Below are 18,992 nucleotides of genomic sequence, written 5' to 3'. Positions count from 1 at the left end.
AATGTTAGAGAATCAAGGATACCTGAGAGTCTTTCAGCCAGCTGCCAAAAGGAGAGTCAATGGTACCTTTCACTTACAAAAAAAAAAAAAAAAGTCGATATGGAAAAACTAAAAATGTTTATTGTAATATACAAGAGTTCTCAACTAGGAAAAAAATGTAAAGTAGAAGACATGCAGACAAAATCCTTTGGGCATACCAATTTCCCCAGCTGTCCTGTACAATCTAGACAGAGCATTCCAGATCCAAAACTTTTCCCACCTATTAATAAAAGCAAAGTGGAAAAAGATGCAAATTTCTGGAAAATAGATCATGCATGTCTTCCCTTTCAAAGAAGGCATTCCCTTAACTGGCCTTTACATCAGTTTTCTAAAATACCAGCTAGTATCCATTTAGCAAAAAAATTAACTGTGTCATGAACAGCATTTTTATGAGTATAATGCTAAGAACACAGAATAAGTCTTAAGTTGATCTGTCTAGTTTACTGTATGTCTGCATCATATCCGCTCTTCTTTGCATCCTCACTTTTCTAGCTGGTTCCAGTCTTTCCAGCTTTTTCTTTTAAGGCAGTCTCCTAATACCGGCAGAAAGTTGGGTTTTTCTCAAGAGTCTAGGAAGAACTAGGTGGTGGTCTACCTACAAGCCTTGTTGTACGAGCATGTTTAATGGCCTGTTTTGAGCAGGTCCCATTTAAAAAGTGTCTGTGACTGTTTTATTTAAAGTGCTGATGCCCGTGTGTTATGGACTACCCTGGGGGTCAGAGCACTCACCTGGGAGGATGGGCACTTCGAGCCAGTGTTGTTCTGAGCTTGGAGGGGTTTTAAACTTGTGTCCACTCTATGAACTGTCAGTTTATAGATCAATAGGCTCAAAAAAATAGATGAATCATGTAAAAGTGGAAACCACCATGGATTGTATATGTATCTAGTCTCTGCTTTGATATCATTTGTGCATGATTTGGTTTTAATCCAGTCACCATTAATGCTAAATGCCCCATTTTGTTTTTCTTTCCAATGTTTAAGTGCCTTAAGAGAAGATATAATTGCCTTTGAGAGAAGAACTGTGGCAAAGGTGAACAAAGGTGTATCTTTGCAGTCATGAACTCTTGAGGGGGCCAAGGCTTTAAGCACAGCCTCTTGTTAGCATTTCCCAATAGTCTAGCACTAGGCAGTTCTCTCAGGACGCTTGCAATTCAACCTCTGCACACTCTCCATGCACTATATAGAGAGCCCCACTATCTAAGTTAGCTTCAAATCCTTTCTGAGGAAAAAGTGCCTAATTTACAGCTTAAGCAGCTACAGCTATTGAAAGTCTAAGAGCACTTGCTTATACTTAGATGATGGTGGCCTATGTATACTGTGCATCCCTATAACAATTATTTTCAAGCTGAATTTCAAGTAGAATCCAACGGAAATGAGGTTTCATGATTTCTTTTTTTCTCTCTGAAGGTATATGGAATAATAAGCAGAATAAATGTACCTGGAAACACTTTCAAGTGGGAAAAAATAAGTAAATGCTGCAGCTCATTTTGCTCAGTTATGTTGCAAATACATAGATAAATATAAAAAATATTTATCTATGAATGCCTGCCCCAATTCAGAAAAGATGGACAACGAGGTGACTGGCACAGAAGGTGATAGATAGAGTCAGTAATCTGTAGCAAATTTTCTATGTATGGAAAGCTCAGAATACAGGCAGTTGCACTTTTTTTCAAGCTGAAAGAGTTCAATCATCTCACTGAAGTGTCAGACTAGTGCTGCTGGGAGCGTGCAGAGGAAGAGCAGCACTGCCTCTTCAGTTGCAAGAGTTTCTCAGCTTGTCTTACCCAGCTTACGTGTGAGGCTGTTTCTACAAACAGATCTGGATGGAAAAGAATGGTAATAGCTCACGGAGTCTGTGGGGATGAAAAAACCCACTAACTGGCAATCCCTTACTAAGTCAAAAACTTCATGTAGATAATTGTATACATACCAAATCAAATTAGTGATTGTGCTAAATGTCTGTTAAGGGATGTGTTATAAGGGGCCGCCCCCCCAGCAGCTCTGGGGATGGGGATACATCCTGCCTGGCTGCTGGAGCCCAGCCGGGGCTGTCCTGAGGCCCAGAGGTCTCTGTCCCAGGCTGATGTCTGCAGGTTCAAGTAGCAGCAGGGCTGAGCATGTGTCTGAGACACACAGAGAGGACACTGTCGCAGCTGGCTACGCACGCTGCCATGAGCACCCATGTTATAGTACCACCAGGACTCATGTAAGTGCAGACAGCCAAGTCCCCTCACCCTCTTCAGCTCATCAGGATTGAAGCTCACTAGTGAGAGCACACCCACCCACCACTCACTCTATTCACAGGGATGTTCACAGATCTCTCATCAGCATGGCTTCTCTCTCCACTACCCCTGCCCAAATCCCAAGCCCTCTTCCCTGCTCCACAGGTCTCCTACTCGCCAGCTGGTCCAGCTTGATGTGTGCTGGCAAACACACACACGCTCGTCTCACAGGCACCCTATGCTTGTGGGTCCTCTCAAATACTGGCATAGACCCCCTGCCTGTCTGATACCTGTGGTAGGTTAACTTTAGCCAAGGGCCAAACTCCAGCTGCTCACTCCCCTCCTCCCTGGGACAGGGGGATGAAATAGGACAAGAAAGCTCTTGGGTCACAATAAAGACAGGGAGGTTGCTTACCAGTTACTGTCACAGGAAAAACAGACTGGACTTTGAGAAAATTAATTTATTGCCAGTTAAAATAGATTCAGGTAGTGAGAAACAAACCCTAAACCAACACCAAGCGCTGGCACCTCATCCTCATGGCCCTCCCACACGCGGGGTAGAGTGAGATGATGGAGAGATGGTTAAGAGAGGATTCAATAAGAAGATAGGACAGACTGGGCTCCTCAAGTTCAGAGCTCGGTCACACGCATACTGACCAGACGCTGTTTAGATGCAACTGGCTCCTGTCTATTCCCCCTTTATTCCTCCCTAATCCCCTTCCCCTGTGCATTCTTTACTGAGTTTTGTGTAGTCCAACAGGCTCCTCTCAAATGTCCAAAATCCTCACGTTCCTCTTGTTTTCCCCTTCTTACCAGCTACTAAGTCCAGGTTTACCCTCTCCAAAGCTGTGTCTACCTATCAAGCAGATGCTCTCATCTTTGGCATATTCTTCCATTATCCCTTCCTCAAATAGGGAAGGTTCAGAAAAAATGTAAAGGAAAAACATAAACTAAATGCAGTTTTGATATTAAAACAAGTATCTGAAAAGAAGCAGAACAACTGGGACAGAAGAAACTAAAACTAATTTGACACAGGAAAAAAACCCTCATGCTGATTAAAGGTCGTCATCTTTGAGAATGATCCCAATTGTGCTAAGTAAAAAACTATATTTTCACAGAGTGTGTTATTGAATATAATATTGCTGATATCAGTCCAGAGGAGCAGCAATGAGTCTGTTCAGGTCCGTACACTCCACTGAGAGTACTCAGCAGACAAGTGTCTTAATGTGGTATTTGTATTGGAGGGAGAAGGGTGAGGGCAGGGACAATCTTCCAGCAGTGCTTCATCCTTTCCTGCCTTTTTCCTGGCACCGTGGGTGGTAAGTGAAGTGGATACAAGGAGGAACTCTTGATTACTCACAGGAGAAACTTGCTTGCTTTGGCAGGGAAGCAGTATCACTGGACACAATGCTGTGGCTAGTAGTTCTACTTGGAAGTAAATAATTTCTTAACTAGACATTGCTGCCTAGATACGGTATACACAATTTTAATAGTAGTTGCATACATAGGACTTAATTCCTAGATGTCTGATGCATCTGCTTGCGGACATATGAAAGCTGCATTTTCCAAAGGGGCCCAAATGCAGGATAATTGCAAAAACTGTAATCTCATCAACATTGGGTCTAGCTGTAAGTGCCTGCTTATGGTACAGTATGAGCCAGGTGAAATAGCAGCCTTCTCGCATCCCAGTGAGCATTTCATGCTCCCCTTGTACTGCAGACTTGTGCATGAATGACATTTCCAGCCCCTACCTGCAATTCTGGGTGTATTTCAACTGCTTCTACAGATTAGTAGGCAATGCTCCTAAGGTGCTACCTACTGCAATGTTTGCCATTGTCGCTGAATACTTGTCACTCTAGTAGGAAAGGGTTGGGGTGGGGAAGGGAGGGAGTGTACCCTTGGATCATGTGGATGATTGATTGTTTTTTGGACAATGAAGCAGTAACATGCTGGATACAGGAGCACTTGGGCAGCTCCTGTTTTACCAACTTGTCTTATGGCTCTGTGGGACTTACGTGCCCTGCTGGTACCCCCCGGTGAGTACCAGCCCTGGCCGCACAGGCTCACCCTGGGCAGGAGATGTAGGCACACTCCTGGAAAAGTGTAGCTTCCAAGTGGTTCTGAATCATTGTGAATATTTTGTTGTGATGACAGCAGCACCCCACACGGCTCTGCTCCACAGCTTGCCCAACATGACAAGAAGCTGTTAAGTTATAAACACTCAGCTGTCCTGTGGTTGATGTGAGTGGCCCTGAGGCAAGATGTCTGTTGCCTGGTGCAGGCAGTACAACTGCACACTAAGTTAAAAGAGGAGCCATGGGACCGTGATGGCCACAGCCCTTCCTCTCGAGACAGCTTGAGTGATAATAATAAGATATGCGTGCCTGTGTTGGTGAGACAGGAAAGTATGTAGCACTGTACCACAGCATACTCTTGCAAAATGTACTGTGAATGTGGCTATTGTGCTCCAAAGGCTGGGAGTTCTCCAGTATGAATGTGACAGGGACATGCCTTCCAGCCTAGGCATTGACATCTTCATCTCAACAAAGTCTGTAAATACGTAGCCAAGGTACTGTGGTGGGTTGACCCTGGCTGGGGGCCAGGTGCCCACCAGAGCTGCTCCGTCACTCCCCTCCTTCCCTAGACAGGGGAGAAAAGGTTTAACAAAAAGCTTATGGGTTGAGATAAGGACAGGGAGAGATCACTCACTAATTATCGTCACGAGCAAAACAGACTGAACTTAGAGAGGAGATTCATCTAATTTATGACTAAGCAAAACAGAGTAGAGGAATGAGAAACAAAATCAACTCTTAAAACACCTCCCCCCACCCCTCCCATCTTCCTGGGCTTGACTTCACTCCCGGCTTCAACCTTCCCCCCCTCAGCGGCACAGGGGGACGGGGAATGGGGGTTACGGTCAGTTCATCACACGGTGTTTCTGCCACTTCTTCATCGTCAGGGGGAGGACTCCTCTCATCGTTCCCCTGCTCCAGCATGGATTCTCTCCCACAGGCTACAGTCCTTCACGAACTGCTCCAGCGTGGTCTCTTCCATGGGGTGCAAACCTTCAGGAGCAGACTGCTCCAGCGTGGGTCCCCCACAAGGTCACAAGTCCTGCCAGCAAACCTGCCCTGGTGTGGGCTCCTCTCTCCACGGTCCTGCCTGAAGCATGGGCTTCCCACGGGCCGCAGCCTCCTTCAGGTGCCTCCACCTGCTCCGGCGTGGGGTCCTCCACGGGCTGCAGGTGGAATCTCTACACCCCCTCATCCTTCCTCCATGGGCTGCAGGGGGACAGCCTGCCTCACCACGGTCTTCACCAGGGGCTGCAGGGGGATCTCCGCTCCGGCGCCTGGAGCGCCTCCTCCCCCTCCTTCCTCACTGACCTTGGTGTCTGCAGAGTTTCTTACATCTTCTCACTCCTCTGTCTGGCTGCAAAAGCGCTCTCTCTAACTGGTTTTTTTTCCTTCTTAAATATGTTATTACAGAGGCGCTGATTGGCTTGGCCTTGGCCAGCAGCGGGTCCGTCTTGGAGCTGGCTGGCATTGGCTCTATTAGACACAGGGGAAGCTTCTAGCAGCTTCTCACAGAAGCCACCCCTGTAGCCCCCCCGCCATTACCAAAACCTTGCCACGCAAACCCAACACAGATAGAAATTTGTGTGGAGTTCTGTGCCTAAACTCCTACACAACAAGTCACAAAATCCATGTCTGGCTGCTTAGGTATGTCTGGTAATACACCTGTCCTAACTTTTATTTCCATGTAGCACTCCTTGAACACACTTGAGCAACACTGGAATTATATTAGTGGTCTCTGTTGAAATAGGCCAAGTGTGTAGACAAGCATGCAAAATTTGTGAAGTCAGAGAGCAATTAAGAAGAAGGGACCTGGTCTGATGGTCCAGATATCAGGCTTGACCCAAGAGAAAATGGATAATGGGAAATACTGGATTTTGCTCTCTACTCTGGGGTATACCTCTGCATTTTATTAAAAAAACCTGAGCAGGCAGACTGCCATCCTGTAATGTTCAAGATTTGGACTCAAGCCTTCTTGGACTGAGAAATGTTTAGATTTTTCCTTTTCTATATCCTTGACCAGTCCTCTAATAAAGCTTTAGGGCATGAAGTGTCTTTGCTACCAAAGTGCAGAAGGAGGTACTTTCTATTAAGGGTTTTTTTAAGAGTCTGTATTCTTAAGATAGAGGAACATTGGTAGAAGCAGGAGAGTATATATTTTGCTATCATCTGTTCTTCAAGAATGAAGTAATAAAAATGTCAAACACAAGACAAATGTTGATTAAATACAGGTAAGGGGTAGTGAGGAACAAGGAATAAAAAAAATCTATTATTAAGAAATTATTTCCAAGAATTATTATCAAGAATTAGAGTCCTATTTGTGCAGGGAGCCTAAGAGCTAGCGGGCATACGAATTTCACATGCATAAATGATAGTTTTCAAAAAACATGGCATGGGACCATTATACTGCCCAGCTCTTAGTGGGAATGTTAGCCTAATGGGGGTTCCATAACCTGACGTAATAAAAACAATGCATGAACACTGTAATTCCAGGATACAAATTATGTAGGAAAGGTAAAGTAGATTGTGCTAGTCTAGACATGATTTTTTAAAAAGCTTACTGTCAAATAAAGTAAATAATAATAAGGTTGTTGCCTGCTGAACTTAATAACAGGTATTACAGAAACTGTCTGCACTGAAACACTGTTCCTACATAGAAAGAGCACACTGTTAGAGCAGTGCTGCCTGCCACTTGATTTGGAAGGTGACAGAGGTGTGCTAAGAAATACCAGAAACAGTCAGAGAGAAGAAAACTTAATAAGTGAACAACATCAGTCATTTCTATGGAAACTGGAGGAGTGTTACCTCAGGGCTTGATGCAGAAACTAGATTTGTAAACACTACAAATGCCTGTTGCTTGGAGCAAGCAATCACAGACCCCATAGGAAGAGAAAGAACTCTTGGTCCCTTTCCAAGGAGCCACTCAAAAAGCCACTCTTCAATAGTGGCACAAGTTCAACATCCAAAAAAATGTGCTATGCCAATGTATAAATTAAAAAAGGAACTATATAAAATGAGTAAGTCTCCAAAAGGAAATTAAAAGGAGCAGATGAAGGGGCGGAAGCTCTCCAGGCACAAGGACCTTCTTTACATGTAGGGAAAACTCAGAACAGTACATATATAACATATCCCCCAAAATGCCACCTGGAGGAAAACAACTTTTTTGCATTTCCCAACGCAATATTTTTAAGAAGGGTCAACATCATCCCTTTTTTTTTTAAACAAAAGATGAGAAGAAAGCCTCCTAAAAAGTCTATGGAGCTGACTAGTAATGGAGATATGAAAAGACACCTTTTGCTCAAGGGATCTAATGACACAGTAAAAACCCAAAGTGCTTGCTTGCTTGCTTGCAGTGGAGTTCATTACAGTGGAACCTACTGAAGGGTGAGTTGGAGGAATTGTCTCAGATCTCAGTTTAAAACAAATAATCCAAAGAATAAGACTAATACCTGAATCAGTAATCAAACGTTATTCTACAGAGTACCATAAATTGCAATTAAAATTGAAGTTGCAAAACTATTAACTGTGATGTGTGCTGAACTGGCTTGCTTGCAGTAGACGTACTGGTAAATGATACACTAAGGAGAGTCAAAATGGCTTTTTGGTAGAGGGACATCATGCTTCTGATGGTTTGCTCAACATCACTATGCTATTGTGGAATAACCCTTGATCTGCTCATTCCTGAATATTGTCCGCGAGACCCCCTATCTTTCTTACAAAAGGGTATAGTAAAAATGAAGAGGTATATTCTTAATCTTAGAAAAAATAGGGCATATATGCTGGAAATCAATAAAATTGATTTTTGCCAAAATATTTTGGCAAAAGTGAGATGAGAATGGATATTCTCTATTTTTTTCTAAAGCAAGGGGGGAACCCTTTTAAAATCAAAAGAATGCAAATAAACATAGTCTAATTGTGTAACTCATTGCCACAAGAAGTTTTGAAAACCAAAAGGATAAATAGATGCAAAGAGTTGTTGTACAAATTCTTTCAAGAAAGGTCCAGAGACAGTGGGCCTGTATTAGAAACAGTGATGAGCACATGGCTTTCAGTTCAGGAAATCCGTAAGATCCAGGTCACTGGAACTTGGCAGCATATGGGTTAAAATAATCCATGTAAGTAGCATATTCAACTTCTTTCTTATTTTTCCTAAGCATCTGCTGCTGATCCTGTTAGGCACAGGAGAGTGGACCAGAGAGATCTTTGATCTGGTGTATTTTTATGTATAGATGAAAAAAATTAATTGTTATTTTTAAACAAAAATAATTAAATAACAGTTTGTTCGGTACTGTGATTGATACTGCTCTTTATCTTCTAAAAATACAGTCTGACTGGAAAATTGACACACTGAACTCACAGAAAAGTATCTAAAATACAAACATAGTAGATGTAATGGCAGAGTAGATGTTGCTTTTTACCTATGTATTAAAAACCCCAAAATAGTGATAAAGCCAGATCCTAGCAGATGGTGTTAATTGTGTGTTCCCTACTTTAACTGATGCAAAAGGTTTTGCAAGAGCACTGAGGACTTGGGTTCTGGCACTGTCCTACTGAAAGATATCTCTCTTAGTTGTGAGCAAGCCCTCTTACGGAGGAGTAACTCCCTGTTCCACCTATGGACATAACACACCATTTATAGCCTGCATATGAACCAGAAAGTGTGGGTTTTTTGGATACTTATGCCTTGTGATGGGTAGTGGGACTGTGCGAGGTAGCACCCAGAAAGGCATTCCTGGGCATTTTGTTCTGCTGTCAGGTACTAGGTGCTGTGACTCACTCGTACCCTGCTTTCAGAGCTGGTGGTGGTCAGCTGCTTTGGCAAAGCACGCATACTTCCCGAGTGCGTTGAAAATCCAAAAACTTGAGATAAGCTGTAGAACAAGAGGCTTCTGTTGATACAATTAAATAATAAGTGAAATAAGTTCAAGGCACAGATTTCTAGGGTAAGAAAATCTGTTTTTCCTGCTGATGAAAAACAAGAAACCAGTCTTCCAAGACTACCCACCTCAGCAAAGCTGTTTTTCTTTTTATTCAATGCATTAGAAAACCAGGAAACTAAGACGACATAAGAATGCATTTGGTTTCCAGGTAACCTGCCTGGCACATCACTCTGGAAACATAATTCCCATTTGTACACAGAATTTACAGAAAATGAGTTTGCTAAAACTGATCTAAAGCTGACATTGTTAAATCCAGAAGGAAAAGGCTTTTACTATGATTGTCGGAAATTCATGTTTCCTATTTTTCACTACAGAATGTAAGAAATCAGTTGGACATGCTTTATATTTCCCACAACTAGCAATTTTCTGTCTTTGGAAAGTTTTAGAGGGAGGAGCTCAGAGGTGCTGTGGGAGGGACTAAAATTCATATTAAAGTTTTGGCATGAGAGGGAGAATTGTCAGAGTAGAAGGTTTCTTCTGAGGTTTTGCTTTTTTTTTTTTTTTTCCCTTCCAATTTAGGATGATAAGTATTCACGTGCAGATTCTTCTAATAATTCTTTTTTGGAATTCTGATTGTCAGATTATTCCCAGGATTGAAGAATGTGGACTTTCATGTTCTCAGGTAATCTCTTACTTGTTCCTATTTGCTGTCTATTAATATAGTAGTTGTATGCTGCCAAAATAATTGTAAGAAAAGAATAAAAGCAAAAATGGAAAAAATATTTCAGCTGTCTTGAACTCTGACTTTATATTCCTGTCATTGTGAATTAAGTATCCAAAGTGGCAAAGATGACTGTTAAGAAGGGAGTAAGAAAATGCATCTTACACTATTTCCAACTGCTGTTCTTAGTACCTTTTAAAATCTGTCTTTTGTATTTGAAAAAAATGATTTAGTTCATATTCATTACTTTGGAGAGTCCGTTTTTACAACAGCAGTGATGCCAAAGAGATGAGGGAGGGAGGAACGGGATGTTTCAGAAATTGCTAATTATGTTAGGAATATACAAAACACTGACTTTCCTGTGAATAAATGAATTAAGCTTGACAAAGAGTAAAACCTGTTTTTCATTTTGTGGGATGTGGGTAACTGCAGTATTAAACTTAATGACTTATGTATGTGCATAAAAGTGGAGTGTGAACCGTACCATCTCTTTAATAGCTTCGAATGTTGTATGTTTCCAAATATCCCCACAAAGAGGCAGTATGGAGATATTCTGCTTCTGTTGGCATTCTGAAACAGTAAGAATAGAGTAAATTGAAAGATAAATAAAAAAAGGATAAAATAATAGGGAATTTGACTTTCAGTCTTAGTAGAGGATGATAACTATGTACTTGCTACAGAGAAGCGGAATTGATGGCAGGAAATAATTTGGCTGGCTGTACAGACTTCTGCTTGAAGATGTCAGTGTTTAGGTCAGGCAATGAGATGTACTAAAGATTCTCTAAATGTGACGGTACTACCCAGATATTAAGTTAGTACACGTTACAGCAATTTATTCTATATTTTATACATGTATCCTAAAGAATATTAGGAATCATAGTATCATAGAATGGTTTGGATTGGAAGGGACCTTAAAGATCATCTAGTTCCAATCCCCCTGCCATGGGCAGAGACACCCTCCACTAGACCACGTTGCCCAAAGCCCCATCCAACCTGGCCTTAAACACTTCCAGGGATGGGGCCAATAAATAAAGATGCTTGTAAAATACTAGATTGAGGGGAAAACCCCCTCCTCTATACTTCAAGTTGTTTAATATTCCTACATTCAAATTCTGTAATCTCTAGCCACTTAGATAATGTTTTTAGAATAATAAAATGTAATCATAAGAGATTAATCTCTAGGTGTACCTGTGCACTTTTCAAGAATTTTTATGTACTTATGTTTATGAATGCAAACACACACTTATTTTAAATAATTTATGCTCTTTGGTCCGCTGCAATGACAGTTCAAAATAGAAATGATTTACTGTTCTAATTTATCCCTCCAAAGAGCGTATGGACTATCAGACTCAGCATGTAATAATCAATAGCAACCTTTTCGGTGGGATTCAGTCAAGGGGCTAGGATTTACCTCTGAGGACCTTAAAGGGCTGCTTCTCTGTCATCTCTTACGTAGGTATGTTAAGACGACTGATTCACTAGATGCCTAAGATACAGACAAACACAACCCTGAGGTTTGGTAGACTGGATCCCCTTCTTTGCCTTCAAGAGTTTGTCTTAGACCTTTTCCAATACCGAAGGCTGGATAACTGAGAAAGGTGGTGGTTCGCATTTTTTGTTTTTTGGTTTTTTTTTTTTTGGGGGGTTTTTTTTGTTTACAGGGGAAATACATTGTTTTCACTATAATGGAATCAATCAATCATTTTTGATGTTAAAGATAGGATTCAATTCATGTTCTCTATGTAATGTTTTTGCTAGTTGTATTCAGTAGAATCTTGAATGCATTAATGACTTTTGAAGACAAAAATGTTTTCTCACTGGGAACAATAATAATCTCAACAGGACAAATTACTGCCAGCATAGCATTTTCAATCTAGTGCAAAGCATTTTAGCTACATGAACTTTAGAGTCTCATGACTAGCTCGTTAGAGAAAACTCCTTCTTCCTTTTCCTTTGGAAATAACTTCAATATCCCTACATAACTAACTGCAATTTGTGGCCTCCATCCCATTGCTACCTGAGTTACTTTAAAAGGGAGCAGTTTATCTTCTCCATAATTTATAACTCAATGGTCTTTATAAGGGCACTAACCAGGGGTTACCATTTGCCTTTGTCTATGTGCAATATATATGTGCTGCCTTCTGCTATAGCACATCAAATCACAAAGTAGAGAATCAATGCCCTTTTTTCTAGCAATTTGCTTAATGTGATAATGAGATACTGTAATTTCAAAACCATCAGAGTTTTTCTGTAGCTGCTATTGCTGCAAGTGGGTATTACAGAAAATTGGGTTTTTCTTTATGAAGTTTTCCCATAAGTTTGTATAGCGGATTTCTCTTCTGCAGAGTCAACCCTGAGGTTGTGTTGTTCTTCATAAGGCAGTATAGGAATGAAAAGCAATTAATTTGCATTTTTATGCATTTTTCAAACTGTTTAAACCTCTCAGAAGGTTTTGAGCAGGTTTAATAACTGAAACTGTTGAGTTTGACTAGCCAACTAAATTTTAAGGTGGCTATGTTTCTTAAATATTTATGAGCACTTTTGACCTCCTTGGGTACTCCTTAGCAGAGCAAAGCATTAGTTGTTCTTAAGGGGGAAATAGTGACATAACTGGTTTGAGGTATGTGACTTAGAAACCCTTCACACTGAACTGTTTAGATTTTGGATCTTATTACAACTTTATGAATCGTTCTTAGTTTACCATTAGTATTCAGCAAGACACCCTTGCATTGCCTTATATAAGGCAATATCCAGGTTTCATTACTATACCACAAACTGTACTTTTGTCCAGTACAGGAAAGGAAAAAAAAAAGAACATTGGATGTTTATGCAAGTATTACATTAAAATTTAAACATCATGAAAATATACAATTGTGGGTTGAATGATGGCGAAGGAACAACCAAGCTTTTATTATATATTATTTCTCCTTCCTTATTTTAACAGCTTGGCTTTAGAGCTCGCTTGATATTTTATTATTCAGAGGTTAAATACAATGGGCTCGGTCTCCATGCCTCACCCAATAGTAAACACAGTTATCAACCAAGTTCCCCTGTAAAAGTATAGGGGAATCCCAGCCTGCAATTGAAATTGGGTTTGTGCCGTACTCATTTTACAATCCACAGTGTTTGCAGGCTGTACACAAAGAAACAGGCTTACGCCAAATTTGACTCAACAGCTGGGAAAGATCAAGAGGACTATGTTTAAAAGAAAACTCTCCAGAAAACTATGAAATAGTATTTGTATTGTCTGCCATTAAATGTAGTAATGTTTCCAAAGTCCTTGGGTAAAGAAGGAAACCCTAAACTGAATCTGGGTTTTCCCTGCAATTAGAAAGGTTATTGGCAGCAAATTCTCAATATAGCTGCTGCCTGTTCTTGCTATTCATAGTCGAAGTATGTTGTGTTCCTTTACTGGATAGTTATGCCATGGATGGGTCCATTCTTGCTGAATACTACACATTGCAAAACCAGTGATATAATACGGCCCTTAGGCCACTAACTCAGCTGAGATAAATTGGCATTCTTTGTTCATTATTAAGGTAAGCAATTCGTATTTTAAAAGTGATCCAAAGCCTCTATAAAATGGACATAATAATCTAGGTGACATAATTCAGTTCTCTAAAATCTGTTTGAAAAACTAGTTTCAGACATGGAAAATGTCTCAAGAGACTGATTAGAGACATGGCTTCCTCAGAGTGAGTGAGAGAGAGATACGGTGTGAAGTCCCAAGGTAGGAAGATGATTCACCACAGACTTTTTTGTGTAAGGTCATCGATATACCTGATGACTGGAGGACATGCATTAAACCGTAAACCATATCCTCTGCTAATATTTGCTGAGATGCAGTACAATCCACGAGAGCATGCCCTAGATAGAAAGCCTGGGTTTTGCATCCCTGCCTGTCATTGACTCACTTGTGTGGCTCTATTCAAGTAATTTCCTTTCTCCAGTTTTCACAAGTACAAAATAGTGCTGACCTTCCTGTGTGATGTGTCTAAATTATGTGTTTTAATTAAGTGCTTTGAATACTATAATTATTAAGTACTCATTAGTCAAAGAAGTCATACTTAAGGGGCTCAATCATGTTGAGTCACTACATTAGACTGATATTAACCCATTTGCTTAGATATCCCTGCTTGCCTTCTCTGCTGGTAGTCAGGAGAGCTTGCGGTTTGGGAAGTTTAGGTGACTTACCTCTTGGACTGTGTTTTACATTTGCTCTTAGGGTCAAAAACAGCTTGGCAATGATGTGAAGCACTTAGCTTCCACGTTTCCTGCTGTGTCTTATGCTACTGGTTGGGTGCCATCCCAATTTCCTCACCCCCTGAGAAGAAAACAGCCAGTGACAGGTACAAGCAGGGACTTACAGTGTTCCTCATTATTAGAGCATCTACCAACTCTTCTTTTGAGGAGAGGTGGAGATGGAGAAAGCTCTGCAATTCAGAACTTGCAAAAAATGCAATGGCAGCTCTTGGTTTTTTTCTTTCTCCTCCTTTCCTCAAGAACTCTGGAAAAAGGTTACAAGGTCTGGAAAAAGATAAGGCACTAGAGTGGCAAGAGCAGAGGCACTACAGATAATCATGAAAGTTGGGGGCACAAAATTAACAGATATTGGAACTGGACCTGACAACGTGTCCCGAAACTGAAACACAAGGCAGTGCTAGAAGCTTCACCACCATGAGACATCAACATAAGTATGTGGAATCAGTACCCATAGCAGGAGGTAGATATTAAAAAAAAAAAAAAAAAGGATATATAAGCAAGCTCAACAGGAGATGGGAGCAGCTGAGCTTTATTACCGGCAGTGAGTTATAGCTCAAAATCTCTCAGCCCTGCTCCTAGGGAGGGAAGATATCCTTCAGCTCCATTTGGATCCAAAGCTCTGGTGAATATTGAGAGTTGGGAGTAGGTGCTTTCTGCAGCTGCAGAATATTGCTGTCTGACTGACTGCTTTGCAGTTGGAAAACTACTTGTAATTTGATCAAATCTAGGCAGGATTTTTAGGAGTGGTAGTAACTTTAATGTAGACCATGTGGTGTGATTTAGCTGGAATTCTTGCAGTAAGGTCTAGGATCAGCTTAATTTGTACGTGTGCTGGAGCTGGCAATGCTGAACCTGTTACTTTGTCATGTTTGTTTATATTGTCCTGTTCCTCCTCTCTTGCCTGAATGCCTGTGCATGGGAGAGAACCAGTGATGATCAAAAATGAGAAAGACCAAAAAGATGTTTTAAAAGACTTCTTTCTCAGGATAGCTTTGGATACTTTCCTGGCTTTTTGGCTCAGCATTGAGAAAGTAGGCCTTGCTCCCAGATAGGTAGGTAATTTGGACCTAAGAAAGGAGTTTCCTCCTGTCTCTGACTGAAAATCATTTGATTTCTGGGAGCCATGAATTCCTGTGCGCTGTGCGGTGGCTTCCAGGCTGTCAAACCCACATTTGAAACTCTACTGACCAGGGATAGGTGGCACAGATATTTTCAAAGTAGTTTTTGTACTCTCAGGAAAATAATTTTCCTTGTAAAACTTTTTTTTCTTCTGTTTTTGTTAACGTTTATTGGCTGTATTTTGAAAAACAGGAAATTATTTTCCATCTTAAAAACACAAACCAGAAAATATGCCTCAAACAGCAGTGTGTTGCTGAGGAAGTTCCAGACCAGCTCTGAACTGCTTGGCTAGGAATGATCGCAGAACTCATGTATACTCTGATGTGATATGGACACATCACAGCCCTGACCCTGCCTTCCCAACTGTAGGAATTCACTGGCCCAGAATTTTCTGAGGTCATGGATAAGCTGGAAAGTCACAGAAACTAATGATGCTGAGCACTGGAATAGGTCACCTACGGAGCTTATAGAGATCTCCACACATGCTAAGCAAATATCTCTGATGTCTCAGACAAAGGTCATTCTTCCTAAGGCAGAAATGTAGAGTAGATGGCATGTTGAGTTCTTTTCTAATCCTAATATCTCTGCTTTTGTTCATCATTTTCTCTTTTGCGGGATCTAAAGATGGTCTGTCAAGTGATATTTAACTTAGTCCTTTGGAACAGGCAGCAGAGCCAAAGACCTGTCTTGCTGTATTGCGTATCCTGCTCTTTCAGCACGCAAAATATGGGACTCACCGTGAAAACTGTATGGGACATACAATCTCATTCAGGAAGTGTCTATGCAAAAACGAAGAGAGTTTTAGTTTTACTTCGCAAATTATCTGTGGCTCTTTCTCCTGCAAGAAAATGTTTCAACTTAGTTGCTTTGAATATGTATGGTAAATTTCAATCATTTCTGAAAAACTGATTGTCTTGGAGTTGCCTCAACTTGCTTGCATATTTTCAGAAAGTATGAATCATACAAGCAACATTGTACAGTACTAGATGTGCATTCATTGTCTTTTCTTGGAAAAACTTTGAGGAAATAGAATTGATTGCAGTTAATACTTTTCACTGTCTCCAGTTTTATTTTTCCCTTTCATCCCTACATATGCAAACTTCCTTGATCTTTTTCCCACTTCCTCATCTCCCTCACCTGCTGTTCTTCCTTCTGTGACTGCAATGACAGATTTCTCCATTACTTTTCAAATTTTGATATCTTCGTATTATAATTTTTCCCCATTTGTGTTTTTTTTTTTTTTAAATTTATTTTTGCAATCCTCATTATTGTATGATGTTTCATCCTTAGTTTTGGTCAGTAGTATGTATTCTTTTAATTTTTTCCCCTAATTTTCAATATATTATATTTATATGTGATATAATAGAATAAACTTTAGAGCATGGTCACATCTGTGTTACCATTCAGTCTGCCTTTATAGCTTATTTTCTCTCCCACTTAGGGGTTAAAAAAACACATACACTTTTTAGGCGAATGTGTGGCATAGGTGCTTTTCAGTGAGTAAGGGCTATCATTAAAAATGAGACATAGGGTGAAGCAACACATGAAGGTACTGAACACTGATGTGTTTATTAAGCTGAGGCCATGCCCAGGAATTATTGCTGCCTCTAGGGACAACAGCGTGATCAGGAGAGTCAGGTGAAACAATGCTGCTGTTGTAAAGTTGGTGGAATCCTGCCTCTTTGGAAGCCCTTCTTTTGGACCTCTGCCTCCTTTAATTGGACTGTGCTAACTTTAGCAACTAGAGTATGTGGAAGATACACAAGATAAAGCCAAACTATATGATTATTCCATTGTTTGGGGTTTTTTTCTTTTTTTTTCTTTCTTTTTTCCACCCCCTAAAGCCCCCGCAAGATTATGCATTAACAGTAAAAAGAGAAATAGACTATGCAATGACTTTTTCAGTAATTATGGTTTTTTGTATTTGATATGACTTCTTCTTCCTTAGCATTTCCAAATTTATTCATAGCTAGCTTCTATATCAATTATCTCAAACTGCAGATGTTTCAGCTGGAATGTACAGTATAGATATTTTCAGTAGGGCTTTTCTACATGGCAAATTTTGAATGTTTTTTAATTTTTCATGTACTCACACTGCTAGCTCTTTCAGGGAAAGGTGTTTTTGGCTTTTGTTGGTCTTGACAGGAGAGGAAAGGCATGTATGCAGGGATTCTGGTGTAAGATTTCTGATGAAGGGGTAAGGCTTCCAGATGCCATAATAATGCAAATATGAATAGTTAGGAAATAATCCTCTCTCCCCAAAATTTTCAAGTATACAGCTGCAAAAAAAAGTTTTTCACCTACATGTACTAAGAAGATTTTCCTCATTTTGCTGTTGCTGGAGTGTTTCTGTAACTCAAGCAAGCACAATTAGAACTAGTCAGGCATCTTTATCACTAAGGCTTTAATGGAATCAGCTCCTTAACTGATGCTGTGGCACCAGGAAGGAATGCGGTGGCCTCTCAGGATTGCCACCCCATACTATACCACTGCTTCTAGCATGACCTGAGGGATCATTTGTACAGCCTTACATCCTTACACAACAACATAACAAGCTAAGGCTAGAATAAAACCAAAGTCAACATTTAAAAATATTTCTCAGCAGGAAGAGCTATGATTAGGGGTAGTTCCAAGTTTAGTTTGAGATTTTTCTCTGTTTAAAGAGAAGAGGAAGAAACTCCATTTTTATGGGAGCTACAAAACCCAGGAACATGTGCTCCTGCATTCTCTCCATGGATTTGAAGGGTGTCTCAGTCCTGACATGTGGCTTCCAAAGTCTTGAAACTGTTATAAGAAATTATTGCCAAGTGTGTTTAGTTGTTCTAAATTTTAGTATGACTTTGTGATCCATGCCGACAGGGTTGGGATTAGTAAGTGCAGTTTTGTTTTTAAGCCCCTCTGCACCAAACATTTCAGGATAGTATCTGTGCAACATTCACCCATTCTATGGCCCTGCTCCTTTCCTGTGGTTCCAGGTTATTAAATACAGATTAAATGGATACCATGAGAAAGCATTAGCGACTTGTCAGGGCAGCATAAGAAACCTGCATGCTCAGCATGGTGCTGTCACAAGTTAGGCAAGGGAAAAAGTTAAGCACCAGGTTAGTCTGAACTCCACTCTTTAGAGCCCAGGAACCTGAGTTATGAGCCAGAGTTTGATGTTCAAAGTTTCAGTTTCTGGGTTTTTTTTCTGATGACTGCTTAAAATAAAATGTAAGTAGCCTTTGAAGTAGGAAACAGATCTCCCATTTGAATGTTGAAAGCACTCAGCTTTAAAAACTACACTGCATCTTGCCTGTCCTTCTCTCAGACCTTCATTCTTTCATTTCCTCTCTATACAATATCACTGCTTCGACAGGAGGCCTGGGAAACCCTCTCATTTACTGGGCAGCATGGCAAACAGACAACTTAGGGTTAGAACTGCTTCAGGTTAAGGAGGATGTTGAACCTGGCTGTCCCTTGAGGTAAGGACTTGAAAGCTAGAGTATTAAAGCTGTAACATGCCCATAGTCTGCTTTTCTCTTCTAGTATTTCCAGTTAGAAAGAAGCTTGGCTTGAGCTCTGTTAGTTTTATCTCTGTTACTATTAAATCTCTTCCAGCCACCTGCTATGCTGGGGCATGTGGGTGTCTCACAAGTGAGTGTATGCCGTCCCAAAGAGCTGTGGATGAGCTAGA

The 18,992-nt window shown here is 40.6% G+C and overlaps 1 protein-coding gene across 3 annotated transcripts in view; it reads left to right on the top strand.

The window, feature by feature from the left end:
• Positions 1-9,779: 9,779 nt before the first annotated feature.
• Positions 9,780-18,992, top strand: part of IL17REL (interleukin 17 receptor E like) — a 47,292-nt gene continuing 38,079 nt past the window's right edge. For all 3 annotated transcript variants that reach the window (XM_054821493.1, XM_054821503.1, XM_054821484.1), the window contains exon 1: positions 9,780-9,895. In XM_054821493.1, coding sequence (XP_054677468.1) covers positions 9,794-9,895 — 102 coding nt within the window. In that variant the 5' untranslated portion in view covers positions 9,780-9,793. The remainder of the gene's footprint in view (positions 9,896-18,992) is intronic.

Source organism: Grus americana, chromosome 1 (assembly GCF_028858705.1).
Source record: "Grus americana isolate bGruAme1 chromosome 1, bGruAme1.mat, whole genome shotgun sequence".
Classification (NCBI taxonomy): Eukaryota; Metazoa; Chordata; class Aves; order Gruiformes; family Gruidae; genus Grus; species Grus americana.
This window is presented reverse-complemented; position numbering and strand designations above follow the sequence as displayed.